We start from the raw sequence: 14,647 nt of genomic DNA, 5'->3' as shown, positions 1-14,647 counted from the left end.
CATGAGTAAACTGCTTTGTGTTTTAACCTTTGCAGATAATGGCGTTTCTCCTGAGGAAAAAGACCTCTTTCCTAAACCATCGCATTTTTCAGCTGATCCTGTCTGTTGCCGGCACCGCAGAACTGGGCTTTGGGTCCTCTGCTATCACCAACATTGGTGTCTTCCAGCACATCCTCTGCAATTTCGAGGTAAACTGGAGAGACTGGTCACTAGCCCTAAAGGAACAGGTGTGTGATGGTACAGAAAGCCTGGAGCTTTCTCTAAACCCAGCAGGTCAGCTTCCTTGATGGTCAAGATGGTAGTGAGAGAGAAAACTGACAAGGCTTTGGATCTCAGAGGCCTTGTGTAATAATTAACTCCTACCACCAATGGGCTGTGTGGCCTCGGGCACGTCTCTTGACTTCTCTGAGTTTCAGTCTTCTCATGTGTGAAAGGGAGACCATCTCCTCTCCCTCACAGGCTGGAGTGGGAGCCAAATCAGATAGTATCTGGAAAAGGATTTTAAAAGTGTAAGCTTCCATATATAAGAAGGATTTTAAAACATACCAGTTCCGTTGGATGGTGCCTTGCTGGTTATAAATGTTCCTTTAAAGGGATGAGTGAGAGATGCTGAGGGCACACCTGAGGCTGAGTGAGGAGTCCTGCACAGACCTTTGGGTGGAGAGATCCATTCCCGAAGCATTGTTTACTGAGTGCCCACTGGGGTCGGGCGCTGGTGTGTTCTGGAGACATGGTGATAACCATGATGAGGCCCTGCACGCAACGATGGGGCCCAGGACACCACAGAGGTGGTGCTACAGTGTGCTGGGTGCCGGTGAGGGAGGCACAGGGCATCTGGGGAGTGGAAGGAGAGGACAGTCAGCTCAGCAGATCCGGGCTCTGGGGCTGAGTTTGACAGAATGTGTTCAATGGGGGAGTATTTCAGGTGGAGTGGATGCTATTTGCTCACGTGTGGGGGTGAGAGCAACCGTGGGGATTTGAGAGCAGGGGGCTTGGGGCACCTGTGGGGATGTTGTTGCAGGTAGAGGTGAGGCTGGAGGGGGAGGGAGAGAAGACAGCGGGGGATGGTAAGCTGCAGGGCGCACACTTTAGCCGGTACACACTGCAGTCCATGGAAGTATTTTAAAAACTGTTTATTTTAATTAAAAAATAATATGTGCTTGTTATAGAATATTTTAAACTACAGAAAAATGGAAGAAAAACTCTGAGACCCAGACGACTGTTGTTAACTTTGAATGCATCCCTTTTTTTGTACTTTTTATGCATAATATATGTATTTTTTAAAAATCATAGTCATGATCATAGTGTAGGTATTATTTCTCCCAGCTTCTTTCATGAGCTAATCTTGATACCAGAACCAAAAAAGGATAGTATGGGAAATGAAAAAGTACAGGTCAATCTTACTCATAAATAAAAGCTACAAAAAACCTAAATGAAATACTATCTAATTGGACCAGGCCAGGATGAACACCCAGACCTGGATCTGCAGATAGATGCAAGGCTTGTGGGGGAATCCAGCAAGGCCTGCGATATGGGCTTCCTGTGCACAACGGGGAAGCAGATATGCACAAATGGCTTTACCACCCTGGCAAACAAGACAGCATGCCTTGGCAGCACTGCTGCCCCTTCCGAAATGCTGCGGCCGTGCTCGGGCAGCTTGGCTCCACATCGTTGCCATCAGCCCAGCCCAGGAATGACCCATGCAGGAGCCCACCAGGCTCCCACTGCCTGTTCCTCCCTGAATAAACTTACCCCTCAGCTGAGCCAGTGCTTTTTCACTGCGGTTAAGAAAATAGGCAACCAATAAAAACAAGCAAAAAGATGCTAAAAAAACCACACTAAAACAAAATGAAATGAAATAAAAATTTTAAAAGATCGGGAGGAGAGAGTTTCAAAAAGAAGAAGAGTTTCCCCAGTGTCTGCCTACATCAGGTGAAGTAAGGGCAGGGCTGTGTGGGTTGTGTTTGGAGGTCACTGACGGGCCCAGTGAAGAGTAAATGGTGGGGTCAGACATGAGGTGAAGAGCGGGGAGGAGGCGGGAAGGAGACAGTCAGTGGGCTTTTGAAGAAGAAAAAGAGAGAGAAGAAAATAGATGGAGGAGCGTTTCAGAACTTAGGTAGGAGACTTGAGCAGTGAAAAGGGGATGGTTAAAATACCAGTGTGAGAATCAAACTGACAGGACAAGTCCTTCAAGGAAAGGGAGGGTTTGGAGACCGGAGAGTGGGTTACGGGAGAAGGTGCGTGATCCTTGATGCTGGGTGTGCAGCAGGGAGGGGCAGGAAGTTGAGAAGCTGGAAGGGACAGGAAGTCGAAGTCATGCGTGTCTTAGGCTTGTGGTCTCAGAAGAGGCCACCTCTTTCTGAGAGTGAGGTGGTCCCAGGGGTGGGGAGAGAACAGAATTTGATATTCGAACAAATTTAAGCCAGACATCTCACTGCAGTCCCTCGTGCAGGGGTTGTGTGACACAGGATGGCAACCGCAGGATTCGGTTATGCGTGTTTCCCAAAATTCAGACAGTTGGTATTAGATAAAATAATTTCTAAAACAGCTAGGCAGCCTCAAATGTGCTGTGGCAACGTCTTACTGTTCTAAAGCTCTGGAAAAGGGAACAGGGGGAGGGGTATTGTTTCATGGGAAGGGTAAGGGGTACCACAGGGTTCCTGTCTTACTTTCTCAGCTCTTCCAGCTCCCGACACAGAGCCTGCTGTATCATTTGCTCATGATCGCCTTCGTGAATGAATGAATGAATTCCAAGCATGCAAAGCTCTTGGCACCCTCTCGAGTATGTTGGGATGCCATGTCTGGCTGCCCCTGCCTCCCTGGGAGCCACATGGATCCACAGCAGCTCTCTTAGATGCAGCTGCCCCACCTCTGTGTGTGCTCGGCAGGGACCGTGCTTACGGGAGCTGGAAATCTGTCAGCCTGTTTCTGGCGTGAGAGTAACCCACTTAGCTGACTTTGGTTTACTTTGCATTCACTCTTTTAAAAAATGTCGTGGATCCTTATTAAGTTCCCACTACATGGCATGTGTGATGCTGGGCTCTGGGGATTGGGGAGGGACAGTCTCTGCCTTCCTGATAAACTTATGTCCACTGAGACTCTTCTGTTTTCCCCAGTAAGGAAAAGGATGGAGCCATGGCCACCGGCTTGGTTCAAGTGAGGTTGATTATTGACCCTCTGGGTCACTGCCTGCAGGAGATGCCTGTAGGGGAACACAGAGAGGAGGCAAGAGACTGGGCTTCATGGTCAGACTGCCCAGGCTTTGAAGTCAGTCTCTGCCAATTAAAAACCGTGGGGCGCCAGACAAGTTGCTCAGTCTCTCTGAGCCTCACTGTTCTTACCTACTAAACGCAGATAATGATATCGTTTTAGGACTTTGTATGATGCTTCTTGCCGCAGGCAAATGGTATCACTTGTAAGTGTGAGCTCTTTTTGCTGCTGTATGAGTGCACTCTTATAATCCTACATCTGAACCTTATAGATTCTGGGCCTTAGGAAATGTCAGCATTTAGGTGAGAAATAGTAGAGCTCTCTAAAAGGAAGTAGAAATGAGGCATGAAGGCACACCATCACCTCTGCCCCAGAAGGATGGGGAGCAGCTGCATTTTGTTTACAATGAAGAAAGCAACCTGAGTGATAAAGTTCACTCTCAGAATCTCAGTGCATTTCACACTTGCATGTCACTTACAGTTCTGTTTACAGGAGATGGGAACATGGGCTGTGCTGCAGGTTCTGTAGATAGGGGAACTGAAGAAACTGCATGCACAAGTTGCTACAGCATAAAACCTGAGAGGTGGGACTCAGCTTCTAATTCCAGTCCTATCACTTGCGGGTGGTGAGGTACCTGTCACTCAGTGGTCTGTCTCAGCCTGTCTTTTCACATCTCTGAATTGGGAGCACTGGTATTTGCCTTGTAGGATCCAATGAAAATGAGATGTTTTTGGTGTGTGGACACAGCAGGTTGCAGGGCCCAGGGTGGGACACACGTAGGAGATGGTTAGTGCAGGTGTCCTTGGTTAGCATCTAGACCCACAGTGAAGCTCCAGAGAGCAGCAGAGATAGGGACGATAGGAATTGGTGTTTGCACTTGCCCCTGGGGGAGGTGCCCTCTACTTTCTAGCTGTCAGGAGAGCTAGTCTGATTCCAGAGCTGGGAAGCTGTGTTAGTGATTCCAAGTCAGAGGAGACCACGCCCAGCACCGTACCTGCTCACGCTGCCTGGAAACCCGTCTCTCCACACACCTTGGTTTCAGTGTGTTTGTTCTGTCTTCTAGCTCTGGATGAATGCTGCGGACAACTTGGAGCTCTCCCTCTTTTCCCATCTTGTGGAAATCCTTCAATCACCAAGGTAAGCTGGGCTTTGGCAGCCTGGGGGTACAGTCAAAGGCTTCATGCCAAGAACAGGGACTGAGAGGATAGGACAGCCGGTGGTTCAGCAACCACGGCCTTCTCCCTCCCAGAGCACTGGGCCCCCGGGTGGTAGCATGTCTGTCTTAGTCTGCACAGCTGCTATAATGAGAATACCGTAGACTGGGTGGCTTACAAATCACAGAAATTGATTTCTCACAGTTCTGAAGGCTGGAAGTCTAAGGCCAAGGCTCTGGCAGATTCAGTGTCTGGTGGGGACCTACTTCCTGGTTCATAGTTGGCTGTCTTCTCACTACAACCTCACATGGCAGAAGGGGTGAGGGAACTCTCTGGGGTCTCTTTTATAAGGGTGCTAGTCCCATTCATGAGGGCTCCACTCTCATAACCTAAGCATCTCTCAAAAGCCCCACCTCCAGATACCATCACACTGAGTGTCACTTTTTGAATTAGTCAGGGCTCTTTTGATTGCAAGTGGCAGAAATACAACTCAAACCAACTTAAGGAAGAAAGGGAGGGAAAAAAGGAAGGTGGAGAAAGGGGAAATTTATTGGCTCATACAGTTGACCGAGGCAGAGCTTCACATATTGTCTGGGTGATGCTCATATTACTTTATCTGAGATCTGTCCCTGGTCTCATCTGTGCTTTCTTCTGTGCTAACTTCATTCTGGCTGGGCATCCTCACAGCATGTCCTCTGTCCAGCACAGTCGGCAGACAGGGCTTCTTTTTCACTCGATAGTCCTAGCAATAGGATGGAGTCTCACGGGGCCATCTTGGGTCACGTGGCCAGGCAGCATGACTTCCCCTCTGGAGCGGGTGGAGGGGAGTTAGGAAGAGGTAATTCCCAAGGAAAACCAGGGATGAGAATTTGGGGGAAGGGAGGCAGGGGTGCCAGCCTATCAATCCACCTCCTTCCTCACAAATAAAGCTGTTCACACACACCCCCACCTGCCTCCTCACGTGTCACCTCTTCTGGAGAGCATTAGGACCTCGGTGTTTTGAATGTATTTGCCGCCATCTTTTCATGCAGCCGTTCATGATGGCCTATCTATTATAAACCCACTCCATTCCGTACCAGTTCTCAGTGCTAGAAGTTCAGAGAAGCACAAGACATAGCCCTGTGGTGGAGGAATACAGAAGAGCAGGCTACTCAGTGCTGTGATTCGAAAGAGCACAAAGGACAGTGGGGTCTCATAGGTGATGAATGCACATCTTCCCATCGAGCCCATGAGAGCAAGTCACACGCAGGACTGGGCTGGTTCTGCCTCTTTTGTGTATCAGAGATGTGGCACTCGGCAGAATTCAACACAGTAGTGCTGAAAAGACAGTTCAAGAAGGAGCAATCCACCCAGACTCATTCTCCTCCACCTTTATTTTCTTTCTCACTTTCCACTTTCTTTCTGTACCTGTTGTTTTCTAAGAGACGGACACTCACCCTGGAAGCTGTTTTCTTTGGGGGAGTAGAATTTACTGGAAATTGTATTCGCGATTATCCTAAGGAGGGAGTGCAGAGGCTTGAATTCTGTCTCTCTCCCCCTTGGACTCTCAGCGGCGTGTTCATCCACTTTGTGGTTTGGGGTGGGCAGGAAGACGCACACCCAGATGGGCTCGCGGAGGCCCGCGCTCCGGCTATTGGGAAGTGCTCCGTGGTCACACTCCAGTCTGCTCTCTTTGTTCTGAGTTTTCTGAGACCAGCATTAGTTTTCCCTGAGGCTTGGAATTTAAAAGTCAATAGCTGGGGTTGTCTTTGAAGGCAGTTTTCAGGGGTGGGGGCGTGAGGGGGTGGAGGGGTGGAAGGGCACCGGGAGGCTCATCTCCGAGCGACTCTGGCACTGGGCAGACACGTATTCGATGGGTGTCTGACAGCATTTTGACGAGTTGCCAGGAGCGCATCGGAGTCAGAGGGCCACGGAGCAAGCCCAGCCTGTGGAACCTTTTAGCAGAAACATAGCAAATTTGGTTCATTCCAGTAAAAGCTTTTACTGCCTCTCTCCTGGGCTCGCCAGGGAAGGACCCCGGAATGCTGAAGTCGCTCACCAGGCGCGGCTTATTCCCAAGCTCATCTTCCTCTTCAACGAGCCAGGCCTCGCCCCCTCCAAGATACCCACCATCATTGCCATCCTGGGCTGTCAGCTGAGGGGCCACTTCAGCCTCCAGGACTTGCACAGGTACTGCGCCAGGTCCCCAGGGGGAAGGGCAGAGCCTCGGGGCTGTTTACTGAGGGAACGTAGGCGCCAGCTCTCCCCGACCATGCTCAGCCCAGCAGCACTGCCCCTTCAATGCGGCAGCAGGTTCTCTTTCCTTGGAACCTCCTAGGAGTTTCTCTGTTCAGGGCGGAGAGCTGAAAAAAGGGGTGGGTCTGCTAGACTCCCCAGCGGGGCTGTGTGTTCACTGCTCCCTGGTGCTCTGACACACCTCGTGTGCCAAGAACTCCAGAAATTCCGTGAGCACAGGCATCCTCACCGACCAACAGCCCAACATGCCTGCCTTTTGCAGACTTCCCAAAGGATAGTGCCCTCTGGCAGGACATTTCACCTTTTCTGTCCTCATCACTGTTCGTTCTGTTGAGCTGGCAGAGCCAGAGCTAGCTGCTCTGATGAATCCTGACAGATCTGAGAAGTCTTTGGAAATATCCCATTGATCACAGAATAACACGATTCCCCTCAAACCCTCCCTTGAAGCCGCATTTAGGTGGATCACTGTAGAAAACCTTCAGGTGTGTTTAGGAGACGGGCTGAGCCCACATTTGAGCGTGTCCTTCTCTTTCTGTCTTAAGAATCGGGCTGTTTGTTGTGTACACCCTCAAGCCTTCATCGGTGAACGAGAGGCAGATCTGCGTGGATGGAGCCCCGGACCCCTCCGTGCCTGGTGAGAAGACCTTTCCCAGACGCCAGCCTGAAGGCAGCAAGACAACCCCCATGACGGCCCTGAGAGGAACATGCAGTGGGGCCATTGTGCATGCAAGGCTGAGGGGGAGGAGGGGGAAGGCACCCACAGCCGAGCTGTTGTTCCCACGCGGTGGCTTATGAGGTCACAGCTCTATGATTATGGTCCCGAATAAACGCAAATTGTATGTGCTTCCTTCACAACCTGGAATGGCTTCCAAGGCCTCCAGGATAATGCTCAGTTCCCTGTAGACCATCAGGTGGGAGCCTTCATGCCCCAGCCCTTGCCTTGCTCCCCTGATGCGCCCCAGCTTCAACACTCTGAAGCACGTACACGTCCTAATGTGTGACGGTCCGCCCGTCCATCCATGCTCTGCAGGTGTTGTTCGCTCTGCAGGAATGCCTCCCTTGCCCCGCCCCCACCCCATCTCACCCTGCTAGACCAGCCGTTCCCAGTCCCACAAGCCAGGTGAAGTCATCTCTTCTTTGCTTCTACAGCCCTTGTGTTTAATCTCGTGCAAAGGTCTGTGATTTGTTTCTTTGAGTCTCTCTCTCCCTAACCAGACTCAGAACCACAGCTACATCGTGTTCCAAATTCCCTCTGTTAGGGCAAATGTGAGGGGGACAACTACTGACTGCTTTGCCCTGGGCCCTCTGGATCTGCTGTGTCCAAGATGGGAGCCTCTAGCTGCACATGGCCATTTAAATTTAAATTCTAATTAATCGAAATGAAATGCAATTAAAAATTCAGTTCATCAGTCACACTAGCCTTGTCCCAAGTGCTTGATAACCACGTGAGGCCAGTGGTTACTGCATTGGACAGGACAGATAGAGAACACTTTTACCGCAAAAGATTCTCTTAGATAGTGTTACTCAATCCAGATAAATTATCTCTTATCCTTAGATCAAGCCTGAAAAGTAGGAATTATTATTCCCATTTTACAGATGAGAAAACGGAGGCTCAGAGAGATTAGGACCTTAATGAGAGATGGGGCCAGAATCCAAATAGAGGGGACTCTGACTCCGGTTCTCCAAGCTGCCTCATCAGTTCTATTTCTACAGCATGGTGGGTGTGCCCCAAATTGGTGGTAAAATAGCTGGCTAACCAAGGGGTAAAATGAATGGATAATGAGACAACAGTGTACTGTTTCGTCAACCCTTCCTCTCATAGGGACTCCATGCTAAAACTTTTATCTCACTAAACATCTTCTATTAAGACAATATTTACATGGCCTTCAGGGTTATAACAACACTTCAGAAGTAAAGTTTCTTCTTCCGTTGGAACCATATACCTCTTGCTACAATTCAAGCTCTAATTTTAGTGCAACATAGACATGCCAAAGGTCTAGCCTAGAAACAGATTGAGAGCAGGAACTCAGATCAAGGATCACAATCTTCACTTCTTTGCCCCCAGTGCCTTGCATAATGCCCAGCATGTAGTAGGTGCTCAGGAAGTGTTGCAGCCTATGATAATTTAAAAAATTCCTCTACTGGAAGGAGAATTTGACCTTATCATTTTTAGGATTTTTTTTTTTTTGGTGAGGGGTGGTGATTGGGGAGCATCAAAAACATCTCTAGTTAAAGGGAACTTTAGGAACATTTCCTGAAATTCTTTTTAAGCATTGCATGGAAATCTAGAACTGAAAGCCAAAATTTCAAGTCCCATCCATGTCTCAACTCCTGGGAGAACTAAGCATTTGGTGAATACGATTGCTTACTGCAGCAAATATTCTGTCTCTTTACATCTGTTTTTTCTCAAATCTGAATTTTCTTTTTTGTAGCTGGAAGTCAAACATCTGGAAAGACAATCTGGCTCAGAAACCAGTTGCTGGAGATGCTGCTCAGTGTAATATCTTCTTCCCGACTTCATCTGTCCTCTGAGTAAGTAGCTCCAGAAAGGGTGATTTGGCATGAGGCTGCTTCATACAGAGTGCGTATTAAAACCTTTTCTTAATGAAACGTTTAGCATCTCTGAGTTGGTTTTCTGCACTAGTCAGAAAGAAAATTATATTTTCTCCACCCAATAATGCAGACCTTGCCCTAAGATATTCTGATGCAAATGTTAAATGGGCATGAGTAACTCAAAACAGATTTGGTGTAATTACAATAAACGCTTTTTGTCACCATTGCTATAGTGTCATTGTTATTGTTTTGGCAGTTGTGATAATTACCGATTTTGATGTCCTATACTTGGCAGACAATAGAATGGAGAAATGGTTAGCCTAAATAACATCTATCAAGGAGAAGGTTTGCCAAATTCTTCTGCTATTTACTGTCATTTAGTTATTTTTCCAAGTTGGAAAAAGAAGTATCTGCCTTCAGTTAACTTTCAGAAACAAAGTGTAATCATAAAATTCCATTAACTCTCTCCGACTGCCTGCTTTATCTGAACTCTGGAGTCATTAATTCAAGAACTATTTGTTGAGTACCTCCTGTGTGCCAGACGCCATTCCTCCCTCTGAAAACGCAGTGCTGAGAAGGAAAGTCTGGATCCTTACTACTCTCACTGAGTTGACATTTTAGTGTGTATGTGTGTTTGGGGCAGGGAAGAATCAGGGTGGGGAGTTACCCCTCAGTAAAACGGCCTTTCAGATAGTGCTTAAAAAGTCTTTACGTGTCTAAAATCAAAGCATGGTAGAACTGCAAGATGCCTTTTCACTTTTTTGAAAAGGAATGTAGTGTAGTGCTTAAGCACCTGGGCTCTGACAGCTAGACCTCCTGGGTTCAAATCCCAGCTCTGTCCCCCAGGCACCTCGGGGAGGTTACCTAAGCCTGCCCTCTATGCCTCTCTTCTACTCATCTTTATGAGGATTAAGATAGTAGCTGCCATAGATGGAAATGAATATGTGGATAGCTCTGAACATGGTGCCTGGGATACTATAAATACTCCATCAGCTAACCACCATCACCATCACCACCACCATTCTCATTACCATCATCATCACTACCACCAGCATCCTCCTCCTCCTCATCATCATCATGAAGGAAGATGACCAGAGCTCATCAAGAGCTCTGCCAAAGCCATCCAAGTAGCAAACGGAGACATGACTAGAAGAGAAGATGGTCTCTTGACTCCTAGTCCTAGTGGCCACGCCCTCACCATGCCTCATCTGGCAGCACGTGCTGAGAACTCTGCCCAGCCAGGATGGATCCCTCCCTGGCTCGCACGGGGCTGAGGCCTTTGCTGAACCATTGCCCCTGAGGATGGGCTTCCCATCTCCCTGCCCTCCCTTTCCCTCTAGCAAGTCTGTATTCTCTAGACTCATCGTTTTAAAATTCATTTTTGAAAGTGACAGTTAAACATGTATTTTTTTGTCTGAGCCAATAAAGGTGCATAAATATTGGGCTATTCCATTTAGATTAGTTTTGAACAGTGTGTTTAAAAAGGGAGTTCAGTAACCATTATGTGTTTTATGTGACTGCATTGATGTAATTAGATGGGTGGCCATTCAGGCACTGTGTAGGCAGGAATATTAGTGAGTAGGGCTATCAAAGGGCCTGCATATTTTTACAGCTATTGGTACATAGTTTCCAACTGCTTTCAAAAGCTTTGGCCAACTTACACTTCAGCCATTAATAGGCAAATTCATCTGTTTCACAGCAACCTTGCCAGCATTTTATTTTACCGATCTTTTAAAGTGTAGCATGTACTTTGCTAAGTGATATCCAGATATGAAACTTAACTCGCCTTTTCTACGTGACTAGTGAAGCTGAACGTTACTTGAATTTTCTGGACATGTCCTTTGCTTATGGGCTGAGAGGTAATTTTAGCATTTATTGACCCCCTTCCCCCCGCAGGACAAAGGAAGAGATGTTTCTGAACCTGGGGCCCGATTGGTTCCTGCTGTTCGTGCAGGGCCATGTGCACCCCAGCACAGTGGTGCTGGGACTGAAGCTGCTGCTGCACTTTTTGTCAAACCCCTCCCTCCGTGGGCGATTTAAAGATGGCCTGTCTGCGGGGTCCTGGGTGGAACGCAGCTCCGAGGGCGTGGACATCATGATGGGTGAGTGTGTGGTCATCTCCAGGAGGCAGGGTGCCTCCTGTGGTCTGTGAGTGAGGACCTGCCAGGACTTGCTTGGGGCTTTCACAGCTCCGTGCTGTAGGATCACCTTGACCCTGACCCCTTCCCTCCCATCAGCCCCAGCCCCCTCTGAGTTCCTTTTTAGGATCCCACCATGGCCTCACTGCTCTTCAGATGCTGGGGGTTTCTTCCCGTTCCTCAAAGCCTCCTTAGCTCTTTCCCTCTTCCTGGGATGCTTCCCCCACCCTCAGTACCAGCATGGCTCTCCTGTTTGATGGGGATTCATCCTTCAGCTCTTGATTCAAATGTTCCTCTAGGAGAGTCCCGTATGGATTAGGGCACCTCTGTTATACTCTCTCTCTCTTTTTTTTTTATAGTGCTTATCATCGTTTATACATATTTACCTAGGTATTTAATTCTGTAAAGTCTGTCCCTCCCACCACATTGTAAGTAGTTGGTAAAGACCTGGGGTTCTGTATATTTTGTCAAAACACTACGTTCTTATTGCGTAATACAAAGAGGTCTTGTTGCCTCTAAGGTGGTAGGCACCAAATAAGCATCTGATTTTGAACGAATGAATGAGCATGTCAGGAATAGGAAAAATTCTTGTTGAGCACTTTCTTGTGCTCCAGTATGTATGACATATATTTCCATCTGGCATCTCTGTGGGATGGGTGGGTGGTAGGGGATTCCTTTCTGCGCCCACCTTGACCAGAAGCAACAGCAATTTTTCTCAATTGGATTTTGTGCCCCTCTCCCTGATAATAGATAACCTGAAGAGCCACCCTCCCACGCCTGACCAGAGCCCCTGCCTGCTTCCTGGGTTCCAAGTCTTGAGTGACTTTCTGGCCCACCATGTTCATATTCCGGAAGTCTACCTCATCGTGTCCACCTTCTTCCTACAAACACCACTTACAGAGCTGATGGACGGGCCCAAAGTAGGTTCTTGGGGTTCCTGGGATGGAGTGACACACTTGGCTTTCTGATTCTGTATGACCAAGGCAGGTCCCTAAGACTCCCCCCACTTCCTCCATGTTTTCCAGCTTTCGTCCTGACCCACTTCCTTCCCTAGCAGTCCCCACCCCTGGCTACCTTTTCAAATACCCTTCACTTCTTCAGCCTCTGCCTCTCATGTCCCTCCCAGCAGGTCTCTGTTTTTATCAGTTCCTCTTTGAAGTCTTTCTCCTTCTGGGCACAGCTAGAGAAATCACACGATGGCGGGGGCAACATGGGGAGGTGAATTGCTCCCATAACAGACATAGAACCTCAGTTTATGTCCTCCAAAGAAACATGTCCCTTTACCTTAGTAATGCCCCTGCTATTCCCCTGCGCTCTAGCGTGACCCTTACATGCCCGAGCCTTCTGGCCCGCAGACGCCCTTTGCTCAGATGACTTATGTCATGGTAGGAGTCGAGGCCCCCATGAAGGGGGCACTGCCTCAGGACCCCACCCTCCACCACTTGTATATTCCATGACCCTCTTGATCACCTTCTCTCCACTGTTGCTGGAAGAGCAGCTATTCAGGGCTGGTCTGGATTCCTTCCACTCCTTTCCCGAGTGACCTCACCCCTTATTATCCCTTCTTCTGTATTTTCGGCATCTCTTTCTACTGACTCTTGCCTCATAGACCATAAGTATGATAAATTATGTCCCACCTAAAACCAGAAGCTGCCCCCTTGACTCACACTCTTGACCAGCTCCTGTCCTGTTTATCACTCTCCTATTTTTCCTTGGCCAATTTTCTCCAAAGAGGAGTCTACACCCACTGTATATACCCTCTCACCAGCCTCTCGTTCACTAACTCACCGACCTGAACCAAATCCAAGGCTTCACTGGCTCCTGTTCCTGTGGGATCACGTTCAGAGTCCCCCAGCCAGCATCAAGACCCTTCCTGATCGGACGTCTCACTTGTCTGCCCAGCCCAGCTTCCTTTCTCGATGGCCCTTTGTGCTGTGATCCTCCTGAGTCACCTCCCCAGTAAGACCAGCTGCTTTGTCCTTGCCTGCCCTGGGCCTTTAATGAGCCCTTTCTCCCGCCATCACCTGCCTGGAAAGGTGTCTTCCCTCAATTCTCAGCTCAGATGCCACCTCCTGCTTAGACTCCCTAGACAACAGGAACCATTCCTCTTTGGGCCTCATCATGCATTCGCCCTTGCCTCATATGGCACCAGCACATTTACATCTGCTTCTCTCCTTAGATACTGAGCACCTCAAAAATACACCCCGCCTCTTACTCACCTTCCTGGGCACCTGACAGACAGACTCAGAAATTGGTCTTTGCTCTTGATAGAGTTGAGTTAAACTGCACTGAATTGACATGGGTGGAGGGGCACCTCTTTGCAAACAGAGGGCTGAAAAATTCACCTCTCGTACACCCTTATATTTGACCTATCTCAATCTTGGTATATGCTACTAGTATTAGAGATCACACTTCAAAATAAAGTTCTTAATATGCTGTGCTAAGTTAATCAAAACCCTATATTTTTATTTTTCCAAGACTGTATTGCAGGAAACAAACATTTGCTGAATGTCAGGACCCGTGATAGATGTTTTACATATTTTATTTTCCTTGATATTTATAGCAATCCCATGGGGCAGATAATGTAATTTTCATTACACAGAGAAGGAAACTGAACTGCCAAGAGGCTGAATAGCTTGTGTAAGCCCAGTTTTTAAAGAGGCAAAGCCAGATCATCGTGCTTGTCAACCCCGTGTTCTCTCTGTTGCACTCTGCAGTTGCCCTAAAGCCTTTGAATTTGTCACGTTTTCTATAATCTCATTTATAAAAATTCATTAAAATTGATTGGGAGATTGAGTATTTGTGATGTCAGACCAAAATAACTAAATTTCGATACAAGTTGCTGGTGGGTCTTCAGCTCCATCTTGGAGGTGTGCATTTATTTCCCTTATACCCCGTTAGTGAGCTGAAGCTCCCTGAATGGGCCAGCCACCTGGGCTGTTACTGGGGCCCCTGGGAAATGCCGTGTGCTGGCTGGAAAGCCGGTCCCCTTGCTGCGTAGCCACAGGTCTCTTTACATCCCTTGCCTCCTCTTTCAGGACAGCCTGGATGCCATGCTTCAGTGGCTCTTGCATAAACACCACAGGGAAGAAGTCCTCCGGGCTGGGCTGTGCACTGAAGGTGCCCTGCTGCTCCTGGAGATGCTGAAAGCCACCATGAGCCAGGTGAGACCCATTCCCCACATGCCGAGAGGGGGCTCTGAAGGGAAGACAAGCTCAGAAAAGTCAACCTTGATTTTTCCCAGCAGCTTCCCAGTAGTGCTGATAATTTGCAGGTATTATTCAGAAATCTCGATAGAAGAGGCAAGGTGATAACTTAGGTGCTCAATGGGAAGCCCAACCTAATTGTCCCCAGTGG

The 14,647-nt window shown here is 48.3% G+C and overlaps 1 protein-coding gene across 2 annotated transcripts in view; it reads left to right on the top strand.

The window, feature by feature from the left end:
* WDFY4 (WDFY family member 4) overlaps positions 1-14,647 on the top strand; it is a 278,092-nt gene that overhangs the window by 104,338 nt on the left and 159,107 nt on the right. For both annotated transcript variants that reach the window (XM_060286432.1, XM_070043905.1), the window contains 8 exons: positions 36-188; positions 4,274-4,347; positions 6,372-6,533; positions 7,142-7,233; positions 9,032-9,131; positions 11,049-11,254; positions 12,041-12,210; positions 14,329-14,454. In XM_060286432.1, coding sequence (XP_060142415.1) covers positions 36-188; positions 4,274-4,347; positions 6,372-6,533; positions 7,142-7,233; positions 9,032-9,131; positions 11,049-11,254; positions 12,041-12,210; positions 14,329-14,454 — 1,083 coding nt within the window. The remainder of the gene's footprint in view (positions 1-35; positions 189-4,273; positions 4,348-6,371; positions 6,534-7,141; positions 7,234-9,031; positions 9,132-11,048; positions 11,255-12,040; positions 12,211-14,328; positions 14,455-14,647) is intronic.

The sequence above is a fragment of the Globicephala melas genome, chromosome 16 (genome assembly GCF_963455315.2).
Source record: "Globicephala melas chromosome 16, mGloMel1.2, whole genome shotgun sequence".
Lineage (NCBI taxonomy): Eukaryota > Metazoa > Chordata > Mammalia > Artiodactyla > Delphinidae > Globicephala > Globicephala melas.
Note: the sequence above shows the minus strand (reverse complement) of the source record. Positions and strands in the feature narration are given on the sequence as shown.